The sequence below is a fragment of the Argentina silus genome (assembly GCF_951799395.1).
Source record: "Argentina silus genome assembly, chromosome: X".
In the NCBI taxonomy this organism is placed as follows: Eukaryota; Metazoa; Chordata; class Actinopteri; order Argentiniformes; family Argentinidae; genus Argentina; species Argentina silus.
The window spans coordinates 2,006,411-2,025,308 of NC_139653.1; the positions used below are offsets into that span (position 1 = coordinate 2,006,411).

Below are 18,898 nucleotides of genomic sequence, written 5' to 3' on the forward strand. Positions count from 1 at the left end.
CGGTCAAAGGTCGATAGTGTGTAGATACAGAAGGTACAGTATATACTTGATGAGCTTTACAATGCTATTACGGTAATGTGTTTCTGTGAGAGTAGAAAACCAAGGTTCCAAGACACAAATGGCCAGATAAAAACATAGACCCTTACATACTTATTTTTCCAATCAGAATGTGGTGTGTGTGTGTGTGTGTGTGTGTGTGTGTTACCTGGTTTTGGAGACCTGGTCCTCGGAGGGCAGGAAAGGGTTGTTGACGGTGGCTGAGGAGGTGTTTCCAAAGGCAGTGAGGCCCAGCAGTTTGATCTGAGACAGGCCCAGGGTGCTGGCGTCTCGTGGCCGGTGCAGCCTCAGACACACGGCTGACGCCACTTCGGCCTTCACCAGCTGGATCTTGATGTAGGTCAGGCCACTGGTGATGACAGGCGTGGACAGAGGGAGCATGTTGACCCCGTCTGCACTGATCTCCACCGAGACTGAGGAGGGGCAGGCTGAGAGAAGGTTTACATGGTCAGACAAACAAATATGTACGTATTGTATTCCTAACAGGTGATCCCCTTGAGATCACATTCTTGTGTACAGTACAGTATTAGCGTACAGTATCAAATCATTTGAAAAATCCATGTGTGGTTTTTAATATCTGAAATCACACTAGTGACGAACGGGGTTCGAATCCAGGTTTCCCATGTGGCAGACCTAAGCATTTGACACTTGAGTTCAGATGTCTCAGACAGGGCTACCTCATCACAAGAGCATGATTCCAAAGCACCTCAACTGGCGTGCATAAAACAGAATGGGGGTGATGAGGAGGATCCCTAGAGCAATAGCGTTTTAAACTCAACAAAGGGGGAGACACTGAGGGTGGGTACTAATGGACTGCCAACTCCCTGGACTATGCCCATAGTAGTTTTAAACATTTTTTTACATTACAATGTACACTTTCAATTTTTGTCTTTTATGTGTGATGTGGTTTGTTGTGTTGTAAGCCATGGAAGCTGAATACAAATTTCTATTTTTAACATTTTTGTCAATAGCTTGAGGAGGAGAGATGTGGTTGTGTTCAACTACTCACTGGCGAGGGAGGCCAGGTGGGGCTGGATGTGGAGCTCTTTGAGGAGCACGGCGGCAGGGAGGTGGATGGTGAGGTCACACCACGCCTCCTCAGGCAGGAAGATGTAGGACCAGGCGGCCGAGCGCGCCCGTCTGTGAGGGGGCGTGGCCTGCAGGAGGACCTCCGCTGGCTGGGCCGTGGGGCTGCTGGAGTTGATGGTTCCTGGAGGAGGGACAATCGGGCCACTTAGAATCACAGCTTTTTAACTCATTAGATTATGGATGGGCCATAAGCCTACATTGTGTGATGTTGGTTCTTTGTTGTGGGTAAAATTATTTGTGAACTTCTCAAAATGATCAACAGTTGGCCATAAAAAGTCTTTAAGGCTACTATATGGGTTGCGGAAACCATACATTTATTGTTGGGGACATTTATCTAAACAACATGCAAGGATCACATATACCCAATGTAACTGAAGTGCTGCGCAGAACAATCAGATGACAGCAGAAGAAGCCACCTGTTCCCCGTTTCACGTACCTAGTGGAGCAAAGTTGTGGAGTCCTTCTGCATTGTCGGGCTCTGAGGCTAGGACCCGGGCCTTGAGGCTGCCATCTGCAGCCTTCCCTGGGCCAGAGTCCAGGAACTTCATGATGGTGGACACCATGCTGCGTGCTGTGTTCACTATGGCCCGTGTGCTAGTCACCATGTTGTTACAGATCAGCTGGACCCCACCTGCACACAGGTCAAAATACAATACAAACATACCAATTACGTCTTAGGGAGGAGACATGACAACTTACAATACACTATATTTCTACACATTTCCATGTTGCAAATGTTGCACAATTTCCCTTAACATGATCCATATACATGTGTGTGTGTGTGTACCCATATCATGAAAGGCCTTGAGTGCTTCGCTCGTGTCCAGCACTCGGAGGATGAACCAGAGCAGAGGCTCAGACAGCTGGCATGTGGACAGAGAACCCTAGGAGAGAAGAAGTACATTATCACATTGACCTTTTAACATTCCAGTATGGCCTTGTGTCAATACGAAATACTATGTAATATCCGTACGGATTGAGCCAATGGGTTTTCATGTGAGTCATCAGTTGACAGACAACATGACAAGAGTCTGTACGTGAAATGTTCTAATCCAATTAGAAATGAGGAAGCGGCCCTGCCTCTGTGGTTTACTTCCAAAATTCCACAGATCAACTCGGATCGTGAATTCATCCTTACACATTGTTGTCCAGGACCTTACACTTATCTATCACAAAAGCTACTCACACATTAGTAAAAAACAACAACATATTGTTAATTCAATGATGCCCCTGTTCTCATGGAATGGCCAATAACATGGCCTATTGAGTGAACTCAGTGTTACCTGTCTGCCCATGTATCCACAGGCCATGTAGGTGAGGATGGGCTGCAGCATGACCTGGACTGAGGTGGCCCTCTTGCTCAGGGTGGTGAGGATGGTGAACAGGCCATCCCCGACAGAAATGGCATCTAGTCCTCCGTGAAAGTTCTCATGCTTGGTCAGGTGGAGGCCACTGGCACCTGAAGACAGGGAAAAGCCATAACCGAGCAAATTAAAATAGTACAAACTGTGCTCCTTATAAAGTAAGCTTCCTAAGAGTATAGATGTTGATGCTTAACGGTCTTAGCTAATAGCATCCTGTGATGTGTAGCAGTGCCTAAGTTGATTATTTGAGCATAAACCTTTTATGCCATGAATAATTTTCCCATTGGAGGAGTTCACGGCAGTGGTATCTGTCTACTCCACTAGAGGCCTTACCTATGATCATAGCCATGGCGCTGCTGTTGCACTGTCCCAGAGCTGAGAGGATCTGACTCATGATCTGCTGATTGGCGAGCACCAGGTCCGCTACTCCTGCCGCGGGGCCCTGGTGTGGCGCCGAGCCCCCCGCCGCCCCCTCCTTGCTGCCGCACACCTTCTCCTCGTCTGACACGCTGCTGTCCGCTGCCCCGCTGCCCGCTGGCGGCAGTCGCCCGCTGAACTCGCGGTCACCCGACAGGGGCAGCTGCACCAAGCAGTTGACCAGCTTCAGTAGGTCGAACATGAGCTGGTCGCGAGTGGTCTCGCCGCACACCGCCTTGGCGTCGCCGGGCCGGATGATGTTGGCAAAGAGGCCGCCGAAGCAGGCACGCGCCCCCACGGAGCTGTCGGAGCCGCTGCGCGACACCACCTTGTCAGAGCAGGTAATGTAGTGGTGCACCAGGAAGGTGATGGACTCGATGACGGAGGAGATGGTGCTCACGGAGACCACCTCAAAGTTCTGCTCCAGGGTGAACTCCAGCAGCTTGACCTGGGCGTCCAGAGGGCCCTGGCCAGACTGGAACGGCCCCCTGGGGGGGAGAGAGAGGGTAGAGGACAAGGCACCATTGAGAACAGCACCATAAAGCAAACCATTGTATTCTACATGGCTGGTAAAATCATGTTAGATTCAAAGAAAGGTGGACAACTCCAGTCCTGAAGTTAAACCATCACGGTTTAACTGAAACTAGCTGATGATCTGAATCAGGTCAGTCAATGCTGAGCTGGAGCAAAAAACCCTGGATGCACCTTGGCCCTCAAGGAGAGTAGCCCACCTATTACTCTAGACATCGCTGGTCAGTCCACTTACCTCTCTGTGGTCAGTATGTGCATAAGTTTGAGAAGGAACTCGCTGAACATCTGGGGGCAGGTGGAGGAGAGGTGCACCTGGAGCCTGGTGAGGAACTCTTGCATGGCTTGCGTGGCCGTGGGGCCCACCTGGGAGCTGTGCTGGCTGGTGCCGTGGGGGTTGCTCCCAGAGAGGAAGCGCACCAGCACGTGGACGAGTGTGGGGTCCGATACCATCTGTTGGGCCGTGCTGTCGTGTACTACTATCCCACTGCTGGAGGCTGCTGACACCACACAGACACACGCCATTACAGAGGAGCACAACCAAAAGGAGTCTTTATGTACTAAGATTGTAGCAAATTTCTTAAATTATTATTACATTCCTAGCATTTGTTTTTGAACATTTTTGGACAGGATTGTAAGTCTGTTGTAACTACTGTATATTCACCAATTGGTGAACTTCTGAAATAATACAAGACTCATATACTCCCAATGAGCAGGTGCTCACTTCTCTACCACATCTCAATGTGAGGCCACATTGACGGCATCACAAGTGCATAGTGACAGTGAAGAGAAAATAGCTACTAAAACTCATCTTCAGTTGCAATTGTATCTTCAATGTGCATTTTCAGTTTGACTCTTTACTCAGACTCAATCTCCATTTTGGGAGGTGAAGGGGGGTAACTCACCACTGGTCGGCATGTTGGTCATGAGGGTGAGGGAGTGTAGCACCAGACACCAGGTCCTCAGGGACGTGTTGGGGTACCAGGCTAGCACAGTCAGGAAACTGCTGATGGAGGCTGCGACAAAAACACAAAAACATACGTACATGAATATCAGCGTCAATGTCATGGCCTGGTTAGGACCTGGGATTGATAAACACGAGAGAACTCTAGTGTGAGTTTGGACATGCAGGGAGAGGGTTAAATAGGGGCCGTTCTGACCTTGGTTGAGTGGGATGGCGGGCACTCTGCTGGCATTGAACATGAAGATGTCTGATCCGCTCTCCTCCGTTCCCCCGGAGCAGGAGTTGAGACTGAGGGTCAGCCACAACTGCAGCAGAGACTCCAGCTGGTGTAGAGAGAGAGAGATAGATACTTTATTGATCCCCGAGGGGAAATTAAGGCGTTACAGCAGCTTACATCACAAACAACAAAATAAAGTGACAATAGAATAATAGACATCTGAAACAATATATACAGTAAGAACAGTCCAGTATGATTTAACAACCCCTAGCCTGAGTCTGATCACACCAATCGAGCCAGCCGGAGGAGGAGTTGTACAGTCTTATTGCGGCAGGCAGAAAAGATCTCCTGTAGTGCTCCTTTGTGCAACGTGGTTGTAATAATCTGTTGCTAAAGGAGCTTCGCTGCTCTTCCACAGTGTCATGTAGGGAATGGGAGGGATTGTCCATGATGGCAAGGAGTTTGGTCCTCATCCTCCTATTGGCCACCTCCTCCACAGTGTCCAGGGTGACACTGACAACAGAACCGGCTTTGCTAGTAAGCTTGATCAGCCTCTTGGTGTCACCTTCCTTGATGCTGCCCCCCTAGCATACCACCGCGTACAGCACTGCGCTGGCCACCACTGACTGGTAGAAAATGTTCAGCAGAGTCCTGCACACACCAAAGGACCTGAGCCTCCTCAGGAGATAAAACCGGCTCTGGCCCCTCTTGTACAGGACATGTGTGTTACCAGTCCAATCCAGTTTATTGTCCAGGTGCACCCCCAAGCACTTGTAGCTCTGGACCACCTCCACGTCCTCTCCCTGGATGGAAACAGGAGACAGGGGAACCTAGTCCTCCTAAAGTCCACCACCATCTCCTTTGTCTTGCTGATGTTGAGTAGCAGGTGGTTCTGCTCACACCACTCAACAAAACTGTCCACCAGTCCTCTGTACTCGGTCTCCTGGCCTCCACTGACATCCCACAATAGCAGAATCGTCTGAGAACTTCTGAACTATCTGTGTTGTGCCTGAAGTCCAAGGTATAGAGGGTGAAGAGGAAGGGAGCAAGAACTGTCCCATGGGGGGCGCCAGTGCTACTCAACACGCAGTCCGACACACATCCCTGCAGCCGTACAAACTGTGGCCTGTTGGTCAGGTAGTTGGTAATCCAGGAAACAATGGGGGAGTCCCCCTGCACCCTCAGCAGCTTATGCGCAAGTAGTAAATGCACTGCAGAAGTCAAAGAACATGACCCTCACAGTGCTGCCAGCCTTATCTAAATGGGAGTGAGCTCTGTGTAGCAGGTAGATGATGGCATCATCCACACCAATGTTTGCCTGGAAGGCAAACTGCAGGGGGTCCAAGGATGTCTTCACCAGGGGCCTCATGTGTGCTAGCACCAGTCTTTCCATGGTCTTCATGATGTGGGATATCAAGGCTACCGGTCTATAGTCATTCAGAACACTGAGGTTCCTTTACTTTGGCACCGGTACCAGGCAAGATGTTTTCCACATTGATGGAACCTTTTCCAGACTGAGGCTCAGGTGAAAGAGGTACTAGAGCACTCCACACAGCTGGTCCGCGGAGACTTTGAGCACCTTTGGGCTCACACCGTCAGGGCCCGCAGCCTTCCTGGTACAGAGTTTTCCCAGCTCTCTCTTCACCTGAGCCATACTGATGACACTGGAGTGGGGGGGGGGGGGGGTTGTTGGCTGTGGCAGTGGTGTCGGGGGGGCAGAAAGATGGGTGAAGAGTTGTGAAGTGAGGAAATAGTGGAGCTGGAGGAGTGGAGCTGGAGGAGGAGGGGAATGGAGGTGGAGGTGTGAATGGAGTCAGAGGGGCTGGAGAGGGAGAGGGAAGGGAGAGGGTACTGGATGGGACAACGGGGTAGGTAAGGTGTGTGAATGGGTCCAGACAGGGCAAGAGGAGGGGAGGGGGGCTTGTCCGGTAGCTGAGCAGAGCTGGAGGAGCTGGGGGGAGCAGAAGGAGGATTGGAGTGGAGAGTCATTGGTGGAGGTGGGGGGAGGGAGACAATGAGCCCCAGAATCAAACCTGTTGAAGAACTGGTTCAACTCGTAGGCCCTGTCCAGATCTCCAGCCACTTGCGGGTCGTTAACCTGCTTGTAGCCGGTGATCTTCCTCACGCTGCTCCACACCTCTCTTGTGTTGTTGTCCTGCAGGTTGTCCTCCATCTCCCACCTGTGGGTGTCCCTGCTCTCCTTCAGCTTCCTCTGCACCCACTTCAGTTCTTCCTTGTCAGCAGACCTGAAGGCTCTCTTCTTGGGTTGTTGTTGGGAAAACACCGCACCCTCCTAGTAGGTACAGTGTTCTCCACACAGAAGTTAATGTAGTCCGAGATGCAATGTGAAAAACCATCAATGTCCTCCCCATGTGACTCACAGAGAACTTCCCAGTCTCAAAACAGTCCTGCAGAGCCTCATCAGCCTCCTGTGTCCATCTCCTCACAGTCAGCGTTGGCAGAGAGGGAGATATTTACGACCACAACAATAACATATGAGAACTCACGTGGCAAATAATATGGGCATAGTCCTATGTCCAAAAGTTCGATGTCCGGGCTACAGACGCTTTCCTTCAATATGAATATGGCCAGGATTGCACCATCTGACAACCATTGCCGGCTGAGCTAACGTGATCAGCTGTTCTCGAAAGTAAACAATAGCGGTCTCGCAGCATGCAAATCCACAAGGAATAAAAACAGTCCCCATGAGTAGTGAAACGGTGAAAAAGTAAATAAAAAGTTTAGTGTCCATGGTTATTTTGGTTAAATGTCTATGTTGGTTTTAACAAACAGTATAAAAACTACTATAACCTCACTACTAGAGATACATCATACGAGTGTCATAATCAAAGAGCAGATGATTAGCTTGCTAGCTAGCTAGAGCTAATTAGGTTCACTCACTATCCAAGTTACGTATATGTATTCTTGAGAACCCTTCGTTACCTCCACTGTCTAATCACTACTAGGCTGTAGGGAGGAGATGTGTACAACATACACCACAAGTCATGCAATATATGTCGTTCGAATGGAGTGTCAGGTGTTTTGGGGCAGCGGGGCCTCTGGTGAACTGACCTGTACGTGGTGGACCTGCAGCATGGAGAACAGCTTATTAAAGCAGGCACTCAGCATGGGGATGGAGGAGGCCTGGACCATCATCAGGCTGCTCCCCGGGGGGGAGCTGTGGAGCCCCCGCAGCAGAGAGTCGTCTGTCCCATTGGAGGCCTGGGACACTTTGGACGGAGGACAGGGTCAGCGATCTTGCATGTTTCAGTCTGCTTGAAATATTAGTCAAGTTTTTTTCTTCATTATTTGATTACTCTTTTTTGACCCAGCACTGGTAGATGAGTGAATGATGTGCATACTGTGAAACATATTTTGGTAGCCCATTTATTTGCTTTAACCATGGAGCCCCCCCCGGCACATATTGGAGACCAGCGGTTATTCTGTTACCCCCACCGCTTTTGCCAGAGGTGAATATATACATCATAGTCTACTGAGAACAAAGACCACCAAAATTATTAGCCTACAGTAAATCAGATGGTCATTTATTATCGTTCCCATACAAGACTGCCGCAAATGAGCTGTCAGACTGTTGAAAATACCGGTAATGTCGCAACAGTCGGTCAGAATCAAATGAGTTGATTTAATCATCTGCTAATATCAACAGAGAATACACACTGGTAAACAATTCATTTTGACCCGGCGTTTATTAGGGACAAGCTCTAATTTGTTACAAAGTCATTAGTGGCCCGGCTATTATTGAAGACTCTGTCCTTATTGGAAGTTTACGGTATCTATTTTTGATAGCGCTGAATCTTAGCAATGGATCTGGTTTAGCCTGAAAAAAAAGACCTCTTGTTATGACAAGCAAAATATTTCAGTAATATTCACACAGGGCTGCACTTGAGTGAGTAGCTGTATGGTATGAGGGATGATGCTGTTCGTACCGGTGGGGGAGGTGGATGTGAGAGCCTGTAAGATGGAGTCAGCCTCCAGCGTGGCCATCATCTTCAGCATGAGCTCAGCCTGCTGCTCCAGGCCCACCTCTAGACGGGCATCCAGCGCTGAGGGAGGGGTCACGGGTCAAAGGTCAAACATAGTCAATGAATCATGTGTGTCACAGTTCAAGAGGGAAGGAACAAAATTCGCTTTGAGTAATCCCTAGTTTTGCATTATTTCATCATGGAAGTATGTCATTGACAATATGTAAATCCTGAACACTGTGGCCAACATGTACAGCCTTTAGCTCAAATTTGGTCTACATACAAAGATGAGCAGAATCCCACTCAGCCCTTTCTTACCTTGTGACACAGAGACTGAGAGACTCTGAGACCCTGGCTTTTCGGCTGCAGCCGGGGGCTTGGACACAGGGATGCCCACCCCCCCTATGTAGGGGTTGTAACCGTATGTGCCATAGTCAGCACCCCAGTAGTCATACCAGGTGCTGCTAATGGGCTGGAGAAGGACAAGAAAGAAGAGAAACCAAATGCAGTCATTCCTTAGACCCAACCACCTACAGTATGTTGCAGTTCAAATGCATACTAACACTACATAATGTGCCAATAAGCCCCATTTGATATAACATAGAAATATACAACTTTAAGTCCACAACATGTCTACACATTCACATGCAATGGAAACATTTTCTCCAGAATAAAATATTGAAGGGAAGAACACTTTCCAAGGTTTTTTAGTTGGTCAATTGGTTAAAATTGAATTCTATTAGAAAGGTTGAGGTGTGAGGGTGTTATGTTACAAGCAGCCTTTTGATCAAAAGTAAAAGTGAGAGTTGAAGTTTGTTGAGCTGTGTTCATTCAAGTTGGTGTGTTTCTTACTGATTCAATAGGTAACCCTAGTGGTGGTCCTGTCAAAAATGTCAAGAGAGCTTTTCAAAACAACAAAAGGAGGGTTAGGGAATAGAACAATAAACACACAGGTGAAGTCATGCAGTCCGTACCTTAAAGACTTTGGCGGCGAGCGGATCTTTTTCCAAATCAATATCTAAAGGATCAATATCAACATCCATGAGGTCTTGTAGCAAGTCAAAGTCTATGTCTTTATCTTTTTCCAAAGATGACAGAGGTGGAGCACCTTTGAATAACGAAAACAGCTTTAATATTGCCAAGCAAGCACACTAAACAGCAAACTCACAGAGGCCTTCTTTAGGAAGTTACTAGGCAATTTTAAGGCAGACAAATACTTTTTTCTGCAGTTGAGGGGGAGTCCAGACAACTGACTTTTTGCCTGGTCTAGTCAGCCAGGTCTGACAAAGTTGGCCAAAATTCTGACTTGATTCTTTTGTGTACGATTGATCACTGTTGATGTCAATAGGAGAATAGGAGATTGAAAAACAAAAACAAACTTCAAGTCAGGATTTCTGCCTTAAAGAATAGCAACTTTTGCCCATAGAGACACCCTTTATATAGGTATTAAATTAACTGGCAATGAATCTGCACTGTTTGAGCTCCCCCTCCAAATAGTAAAAATTAAACAAAACAAAAAGTCAATTCAGAATTGAACTGGTTAGAAAATATTTCAACATACTCTTTTTAAAAATAAAATTCAGCACAGGAAGCCACACAAATACAGAATCAACATTGAGGAAAAAAACAACATGCATCTAAAAGGGAAAAATAGAAAACAATTTAACACATGTGCATCCATCATGGTTATGAGGTGAGGGGCTCCATGTGTAAAATGTGGTCGAGGACCGGCCTACCAACGCACTTTGGAAAACAGAGGAGGTCCCGGGAGTACCTGCGATGAGATCTGGAGCCAGGGGCTCATCGATGGTCTCTACCAGGGGGATGGGTGCGGGCTGGGGCATGGAATCATCAGAATCCACCCCCGCAGAGGAGGATGATGCCCCCGCCTCATCGCCCACCGCCCCCTCATCCATGCCATCCAGTGACCCTGGGGACAGCAGCTCCCCTGGATAATGGGGACAGGGCAACAGTTAGTGCTGGGGTTAGCACCATAGAGGTGCATAGAGTAGGCACCTGCTACCTTTCACAGTCATTGCATTTGTGACAGCATGAGGGGAGCCATGTAGTCAACTCGGATGGGACTTTCTATAAACTGGGAAGGCATCAGCCAATTGGATAAACGCAGTAGGTGTATCTATAGACAGCAGGTGACATATGAATAACCAACATTTGATTTACGGCCACTCAAATCACAGAAAATGAAAAAAGTTGACTACATGGTGTCCCCCATATAAATCACAGTTAACTTAGGGGAGCGCGCCATCTAGTGTTTTTAACTCTATAGTTTAGCACCATGCAGCCATCTTGAAAATGGCTAGTAATGCAAGGTTTCCCACTGTGCCCCCTACCTGCCAGGATGTCCTGCAGCATGCAGGTGAGTGAGTACTGGGCCCAGGCCCCTCCCCAAGAGATGTCTCCCCTGTTGAAGTCGGTACCAACAAGGAGGAGGAGCAGGCGTTCTAGCTGCTGCTCAGAGACCACCTCACACAGGTGAATGGTGGGCCTGGTGGCGTTGGCTATCCTGGCCAAGACCTGCAAGTCACCACACACACACACACCACGAATTGTCAAGTTGTCACTAGGCTCCATTTTAGGACCTATGTATCTCTTCATGAAGCTCAAAAGCCAGTATACAGAGAGTACAATGGAGTCAGTTACCAACAGGAACAAATGTGGATATGTGTTGTTCATGCATTAACCACCATCTATCTGGTTAGAAAAAAGTTTTGGATATTCTTACCTTGCAGACGAAGAGCAGGAGGTCTGCGTGGCAGGTGAAGTCCATGGAGAGGAGGAAGAGTGCTAGTTTTTGCACCACAGAGATGCAACGCTCGTGGGCCAGAGTGAAGGGCAGCGGCTCCACCTCGGGGGCCTCCTTGGCAGCCGTGGCCTCTGTGTCCAGGGTGGAGCGGGGCCACTCGGCTGTACGCCTCAGACGGATCAAGTCCTTAAAGTGCTGGAAGAGCAGGGACAAGGGGGAGGGAGAGAGTGAGAGCCAGAGAGTGGAGTGGGAGGGAGAGATTAGATGAGTATTCACACTAGCGTACGAGTAAACTTAAAATGAAAGCTTGGACCACATTCCCTCTGTAGATGAAGATGTGATTGAGGTTAATATGACAGTTGTCACCTTGGATGTGGCCTGCTTGAGCTTAGCCTGCTCCACCAGCAGCTTGTAGGAGGAGCCTTTGTTGCTCTGGATCTTCTCCTTCTCGATTTGCTCCACCAAAGCTTTCTGTTTTGCTTTCAATAGATTTAACTGCTACAATGAAAAGGGCATGATAAATATACTGGAAGACATCCTGGTACAGATAATCTATTTAACCCTCAAGTACTTCATGGATAGTCAAACAAGATTAATTCTAAAATTAATCAAAGTTAATAAATTATTACCAAAAACAATAGAAAAAAAAAATCCCATCCAATGCTAATTTATGGGGTATCAAATGGTTATGAATGGTTTGATTTAGGCTCGATGTCCGAATTGGACACATTTACCTGTTTGTGGTGGACCAGCTGTTTGCGGATCTTGCGGGAGTACAGGCGGTCCAAGCTGCTGTTGCCTTTGTTTGATCTGCTGGAGTTCTGCGACTGAAGGCTGTTATTGATAAAGCTCCACTGATTACCTTCATTCAATGGAGAGATGAAAAAAAAGTCAATGTGATGGATTTGTGTCCAAATACAACACTCACTACTACTAGACATCATATTCATACTTCAAAAAGGATGAGACATGATGGTTAGAAAACTTCCATAGAGACCAATAGTAATATGATAAGGTTTTATCAAAGCCTATGACATAACCCCTTACAAATAGGCCTGCTATCCAACCAGGCCCTTCAGTTCCGGTACCTGTATAGGCTCTCTCCCTCTCTTTCCCACCCAGGCCCTTCTTGCCTGCCGAGGCCTCGTCCTCCACACTGGCCACGTAGTCCAGCAGCCGCGACACCAGCATCACCACCCAGCTGATCATGGGGATGTCCAGCACACCTGTCACACACACAGACACAGAGTCCGCTGACTGAGTCCTGAACACCAGGAGCCCCTGGCCTGACCCAAGCGCCCCCAGGCCACCCTGCTCCTCACCCCAGCCCGAGGGCCCCCCATACCAAGAGCCCCACCTTCTGTCCTGCGCTGGGCGGATGCCAGGGGCTGCTGCAGTGGGCAGAGCAGGCTGTCCAGAAGGTTGAGCAGTCCCTCCAGCACACCGCTGTTGCTCAGGGATCTTTGGCCGATGCAGGACAGAAGCATGAAGACTCTAGAGGAGGACATGGACACACAGTCAAAAGGCAGTTACACATGTTTGTGTGTTCCAGTGTGGTGCTCTTGAGGAGATCGCCAACTGATGAGGGGAAGGGAGTGTTATGGAGTGGAGGTAGAGTACAAGTAGGGGAGTCGTAAGCCCACCTGTCCTGGGGGAAGATAAGCAGCTGCTCAGAGTTGTAGAGCTCCTGCAGGACGTTGGAGAGGAACTGGCCCCACCAGCGCTCGCCGCCACACAGCTGCACCAGCAGGAGGCCCGCGTGCAGACGGATCTTGGGAGTGCCGCTGATGCATAGGTGCTTGAACAGCTCCTCGCAGGCCTGCGCATGGAACGTGCTCTGCAGCACTGGTGGGACAGAGTGCCCTGGAGGGGGAGGGGGGAGAGGAGTGTTATTGAATGTAAAATAACTTGGTGAGGGAGGGCAAGAGAGAGGTCAAATGAGGCAAGGAGATAGTGAGTGAGAGAAAAACTAATTGCGAGACAAAGGCAAAAGAAACATAGTAAAAAAACAACCAAGGACAAAGAAAAACTAAGAAGAAAATGTAAAATAATGAGGGAGCGAGCTGCAAGGAAAGGGACAACAAAGAGGAGAAACAGCCACCACTAAATTAAAGAAGCCCATTTTCACCAGTTATAATCTGGACTGATGTGTTTTGTGAGAGGCTCAGTATCTCCAAGACTTTGATCATTGAGCACTTCAAATAAATGTACAATTATACCCATTTCCTCAAATAGCAGCTCATCACTACAGTGACGAGAGATCTACACAGACATTTTCCTTCCAATCAAGCCCTTGAAACCAGCCATGGAAATAAAGTGCCGCTTCTCTCACCATCTCACGACAGAATAGACAACTACAGAGGTCTGGAAAATAATGAGGGAAAGGCTTTTTTTCTGCCGTGAACAGGAGCTCATTGGAATTCACTTGGGGTACGGAGACGATGCAGACGAAGAGACAGGCAGTCCCGTCTGCTAGCGAGGGGATAATGCATTATTCTCTTTCATGAGAAGAGAGGATGACGATGCCGTATGATGGGCTGTGTGTACCAGTGAGGATTGGGCGGGTAAGAGAACAAGGAGATTGTTAAGCACACTTTACGGTGCCATTGGCTATCAGTTAACCTTGAACTACTTTGAAAAGTGAGTTTTATGAACAGACCACTTTTATAAAAGTAAGTGTATGGATTTGAGTGTATACATACATTGAATAGATTAATTATGCATTTCGAAAAACAAACGCAGCAGGGGTAGAGAAAGGCGAACGCTGCAAATTATTGATATTTCGGAAGAATGTGCATGCTCATGATGAGTTGAAAGATTATTGCTTAAAAACATGCAACATACGATGCAAAAATCACAGCAGAGAAGAAAAAGGCAACACACACACACAGCAACCTAATCCCAGAGTTCCACTACCAAGGCACAGAAACCATCTGGATGGTTCTCCCTCGATCGTCCCTCCCGACTCCCTCACCGTTGTTAGAGTGCAGCAGGCTGAGTAGCGTGTCCAGCAGGTAGCGGATGGTGGTCCTCAGCTGCTCTGTGGACGAGTTCTGGATGAGCTCGCGGGGGTCGTAGGCCTCGGGGAGGAGCTTGCGCCCGGCGCCCAGGGACACACGCAGCCGCTGGACGGCGTGGTGGGCCAGGTTGAGCTGAAGCTGCAGCTGGATGCAGTCCTGGTAGGCCGAGAAGACCCGCGAGTCCTCCTCCACCGCCTTGTCTGGCTTGCGCAGGAAGTACTGTGCATTGTTGGCGCTGTTGAGGGGGGGCAGGTCGATATTCTGGAGCAGCGTCTCTAGCCGGTGGCATGCCAGGTTGTACCTAAAGAGACCGAAGGGGTGTCAGGTCGGCCATATAACATCCAGGAAGCAGCATCCAGACACAATAGATAAATTCACTACTAGCTCCATCCTTTAACAATGATTCTGGACAATTCTACTAGACATAATCTGCTAGAACATACTATAAAAAAAAAAAACTAAGTGCACGCTCTAAGCGTGGCTACTTCCAGCATGATAAGGCACCATGTCACAAAGCAAAAGTCGTCTCAAACTAGTTTCATGAACATGACAATGAGTTCAGTGTTCTTCAGTGGCCTTCCCAGTCACCAGATCTGAATCCAATAGAACACCTTTGGGATGTGGTAGACGGGGAGATTCACAGCTTGAAAGTGCACCTAAAAAACCTGCAGGAATTGCGTGATGCAATCATGTCATCATGGACCAGAATCTCAATGGAATGTTTCCAACTCTGACTGACTGACCTGCACTGGATGTCCTCCTGCAGGGCCACCATCATGGCCAGGTGCTGGTCCACGTCCGGCTGGCTGGCTGCGTCAGTCTCTCCCCTCAGCGGGTCGTGCATCAGCTTCAGCTCGCTCTCCCAGGGCAGGATGTAGGTGTGGCCATAGTAGAAGCCCAGTGGGATCTTAGCCCGGGCGTTGGTGCTGCCGTATCGACCAATCACAGTGATCTGTTTTGCGTTGTGGGGGGCAAGGTGACAGGTTATAGGAGCTGTAGCTGCTTTAAAATAAAATAGATTGGGTGAATGAGTCTCAGAACCTCATTTGGAGACGTGGCAGGATGTGGCAGGGAAAGAAAGTTTGAGCAAGCATTGCAACGTTTGTTCCTGAAATAATAACCTGTATTTGCGCTGCACTGTATGGTCATGTTGTTCTAACTGGTGTGTTGTGATCTTGAGATGTTACTGTGTTGTGATGTTATGTTTCTTGTCATCTGTTCAATGGGCTGTGAACCGAATTTCTCATTGTGGACAATATAATAATTATCCATCAATCCCTCCATCACTACCACTGACCTTCATGAACCTGCAGACAGGGGGAGGCAGCAGGTCGTGCAGGATGAGGGAGTGGGTGCTGATGTCCGTGGCCACCACTAGCCTGCGCCCGTCCACTTCCTCCCCTAGGGTCCAGATGTCGATGGACAGGGAGGCCAGGTCGCCGCAAGTGGGGATCAGAGCATCCGTCAGCAGCACCGGGCGACCAAAGTCTAGGGTCACAAACCGCCGGGCTCCTGGGGCAAAGACAAAAGGAGGTCAGAGACGTACTGGTCACACAGATCGTCATGATCGTCGTGATCAAATAATACATTTCAGATCAAGAATGATGACCCCCCCAGGGGGCGCTTAGTGGCGTAGCACACTAATGCGCTCACCACGTAATCGCAAGGTTCCTGGTTCGATTCTGACCCTCGGCCTATCTTGCATGTCATCCCTCCTCTCTCTCCCATCTTTCCTGTCAATCTCTACTGTCTCTATCCCAATAAAGCAGAAATGCCCTAAAAACATATTAAAAAAAAAATGATGACCCCAGGTAAAGACACAACTGAGCAGCTGGCTCTTACCAGAGTGCATGCGCTCAATGATGATGGACTGGTGTGGCGGGGGCTGCAAGAAGTGTGAGGCCTGGGAGATGGCCAAAGCCAGGCCGCTACCCATGGGGTTCTACAGGAAAAATAACAGTCACTTTCAAGTCAAACGGCGAGACGATGGAAAGCTTCAAAACATTGTACTACTCAACGCAATGTCATTTATTTCACATACATTGGGACGTTCAAAACCTCTAGTTCTATGCATAAAAACCTAGTGTATTAGACTGACCGGCTTGGCTTTCTGGCTGTTCTTGTGTGCGGCCAGGTTGACTGGTGGCGGGTCTATCATAGAGCCAGGGAAGAGCTGAGCCAGCTCCACACTGATGGCTGCCGACACCGCTTCGTTGGGAGGGGTTAGGGGGGGCGTCATGAACAGCGGTGTGGTCTTGGGCGTAGGGGGGATGACGTCAGAGGGGTGGATGAAGAAGCCGGGTCCGGAGGTGGGGTTGGAAGGCACAGAGTTGTGGATGGGTCCAACACCAGAGGCGGCAGCCGCGGCTGCAGAGGTGGTCTGGTGCAGCTTTGCCTCCAGCTTGGCCTTCTGTTCCAAACACAGAGAGGATTACTACTTGGATAATACAATCCTCACAGCTACATACAGTCTTTGGTACAATGAATAAATGTGGATGTTTAGAGCAGAATGTGTGTGTGTCAGATGAATGCGTGAGTATACTGTAGGTGCTAGAGTCCCTGACCTGTTGCTGTAGTTTGAGCAGCTGTTGCTGTTTCTCCTGCAGCACCTGCAGCTGCTGCTCTGCTGACACCATGGCGTGGGACAGCGACTGCAGGGCCACCTGCGCAGCTGAGCTCAGTGCTGTAGATGCCTCACCCACAGTGCCCGCAGACATACCACCCACTGCTGGCGTCACCCCGAAAGTACTCACTGATAGAAAAGGAGAGGTTCAAACTGGTATGCATCTCATTTACCCCTTTGTAGAGACGGCATTTGTCAGAGGGTGTTTTATAAAACAAAATGACTGAGGACCCTAAAACATTCATTTAGACGATTCCAACATCCTTGAGAAAGAACCCTGGAAAAACTTAAGATTGAACACCTTCATCTTCATAGCATTTGAATACACCTTGTGCAGTAGTTTAGAAAATCAACAAATATTTCTGACAATAGAACAGGCCTTCATATATCTATGCTGAGAAGAAACCTAAATGGAAAGGTGACACGTGGGTGTGTGTACGTAAATACCTGTGAACATGCTAGCGTCATCCCTCTCCACTCGGGTGCCGTCGCTGGTGGAGATGCAGCTGAAGTGCAGTGGCTCCACCTCCAGGAGGCCCGTCAGTGCAGTGAAGCTGCCTTCAGCCGCCGCGCAGTTGCTCACCTTACCGTTCCCTACGGGAGGACGAAAAACACACACGGGTGACAACGCACTCATCACAGTGTTGGTGTATGACCCCCATAACCCCAACACCCTTGACACTTCCTGATGAAAGTAATGCATAGGCATAAACGTAAGCTATATGGTGAAAGCTCCACTCAGCTTACTAGATGGCTGTGCAAAGCTATACGTTTGCACCGATCAGATATTTGAGGGGCCATTGAGAAGTGTCTCTAGACAGGAATTACTGGGGTATGAACCTCACCATCAGTTCACTGGAGAGACTAGATCATGTGATCTCGGTTCACAGCAAGACAAGAGTCAGGGAGCACACTGATGTGTTATCTGAGAGTATCAGTAGTGAGGTAAGAGTCTCTTATCACACCTCACTATCCAGAGAGACTGGGTTGCATCAGCAGTCAGGTTCCCTGACGTGTGATCAGAAATGTGAGCGGTTGTATGATGGTCTGTATGGGTGTTTTATGTGTGCGTGTTGCATACCTGAGAGAATGTCGGAAAGGTCAATCTCATCTGACTGGACACCGATGCTGCTGTTGAAGGCATTCTTACAGGAGGAGCCACTGACCTCCAGGTCAAACAGCACAGGGTCAAAGGGGGAGCTGTACAGGCCGTATCTGTGGGGAAACGCCAACAAACCAATAAGCTGGATTCTACACAAAAGCACGCACGCACACCAGATAAGGTGGTTGTGTGTGAAACCGGCAACAGCTATTCTGAGTTTCTGCTTTCCTTCTTTAAAACGCCATCTACTATGTTAAAACATTTGATTTTCCAATCCTAGTCTCTGTTAGTTTTCAAGGGACTGAAAAGTGGTCTCTAAGGGCCCACCTGGTCTGCAGCAGAGCCTCCAGAGGGGTGAGGCGGTCCTGCAGCTGCCGGGAGACTGCGGTGAGCAGGGAGGCACAGGCTGTGCTGCAGCCAGCCAGGTCCTCGTCCTTCACGTAGTTCAGCAGCACAAAGTACCAGAACACTGACCCTGAGAGACAGGGAGGAAATGGTATGTGCTTTTATGAAAAGAAGAATATGATGGAAATCACCATTGAGTTAGCCAGGAACTAAGCATCCTCAGAGAGAAGGTAACTACCACCAATGTGGAATCCTACTCACCACCTGTTGCTGCTGCAGGTAAGTAAGGCATATTGTCCAGCAGAGCCTTCAGTAGACCCATGCCAAATCCCTGCTGACCAGGGTCCCCTTTTCCATTGCTGAGGGGTGGAAATGACAAAAGCAGGTTACAAATCATTGGGACACTTCCAACATCGTTTTGAGTC

The 18,898-nt window shown here is 48.8% G+C and overlaps 1 protein-coding gene across 9 annotated transcripts in view; it reads right to left on the reverse strand.

Moving 5' to 3' along the window:
- Positions 1-18,898, reverse strand: part of birc6 (baculoviral IAP repeat containing 6) — a 120,150-nt gene that overhangs the window by 74,290 nt on the left and 26,962 nt on the right. For 4 of the 9 annotated variants that reach the window (XM_083694415.1, XM_083694413.1, XM_083694414.1 and 1 more), the window contains exons 20-50: positions 18,735-18,832; positions 18,456-18,603; positions 18,108-18,241; positions 17,474-17,620; positions 16,968-17,155; positions 16,502-16,813; positions 16,246-16,345; positions 15,701-15,915; positions 15,147-15,355; positions 14,358-14,704; positions 13,027-13,246; positions 12,741-12,877; positions 12,472-12,609; positions 12,118-12,245; positions 11,750-11,881; positions 11,363-11,578; positions 10,971-11,154; positions 10,364-10,567; positions 9,594-9,727; positions 8,938-9,091; positions 8,584-8,700; positions 7,709-7,866; positions 4,616-4,742; positions 4,361-4,471; positions 3,694-3,955; positions 2,844-3,415; positions 2,430-2,605; positions 1,934-2,030; positions 1,583-1,777; positions 1,067-1,267; positions 206-485 (exon numbers count right to left, since the gene is read on the reverse strand). In XM_083694415.1, coding sequence (XP_083550541.1) covers positions 206-485; positions 1,067-1,267; positions 1,583-1,777; positions 1,934-2,030; positions 2,430-2,605; positions 2,844-3,415; positions 3,694-3,955; positions 4,361-4,471; positions 4,616-4,742; positions 7,709-7,866; positions 8,584-8,700; positions 8,938-9,091; positions 9,594-9,727; positions 10,364-10,567; positions 10,971-11,154; positions 11,363-11,578; positions 11,750-11,881; positions 12,118-12,245; positions 12,472-12,609; positions 12,741-12,877; positions 13,027-13,246; positions 14,358-14,704; positions 15,147-15,355; positions 15,701-15,915; positions 16,246-16,345; positions 16,502-16,813; positions 16,968-17,155; positions 17,474-17,620; positions 18,108-18,241; positions 18,456-18,603; positions 18,735-18,832 — 5,841 coding nt within the window. The remainder of the gene's footprint in view (positions 1-205; positions 486-1,066; positions 1,268-1,582; positions 1,778-1,933; positions 2,031-2,429; positions 2,606-2,843; positions 3,416-3,693; positions 3,956-4,360; positions 4,472-4,615; positions 4,743-7,708; positions 7,867-8,583; positions 8,701-8,937; positions 9,092-9,593; positions 9,728-10,363; positions 10,568-10,970; positions 11,155-11,362; positions 11,579-11,749; positions 11,882-12,117; positions 12,246-12,471; positions 12,610-12,740; positions 12,878-13,026; positions 13,247-14,357; positions 14,705-15,146; positions 15,356-15,700; positions 15,916-16,245; positions 16,346-16,501; positions 16,814-16,967; positions 17,156-17,473; positions 17,621-18,107; positions 18,242-18,455; positions 18,604-18,734; positions 18,833-18,898) is intronic. The other 5 variants (XM_083694416.1, XM_083694417.1, XM_083694411.1 and 2 more) reach the window with 4 other exon arrangements.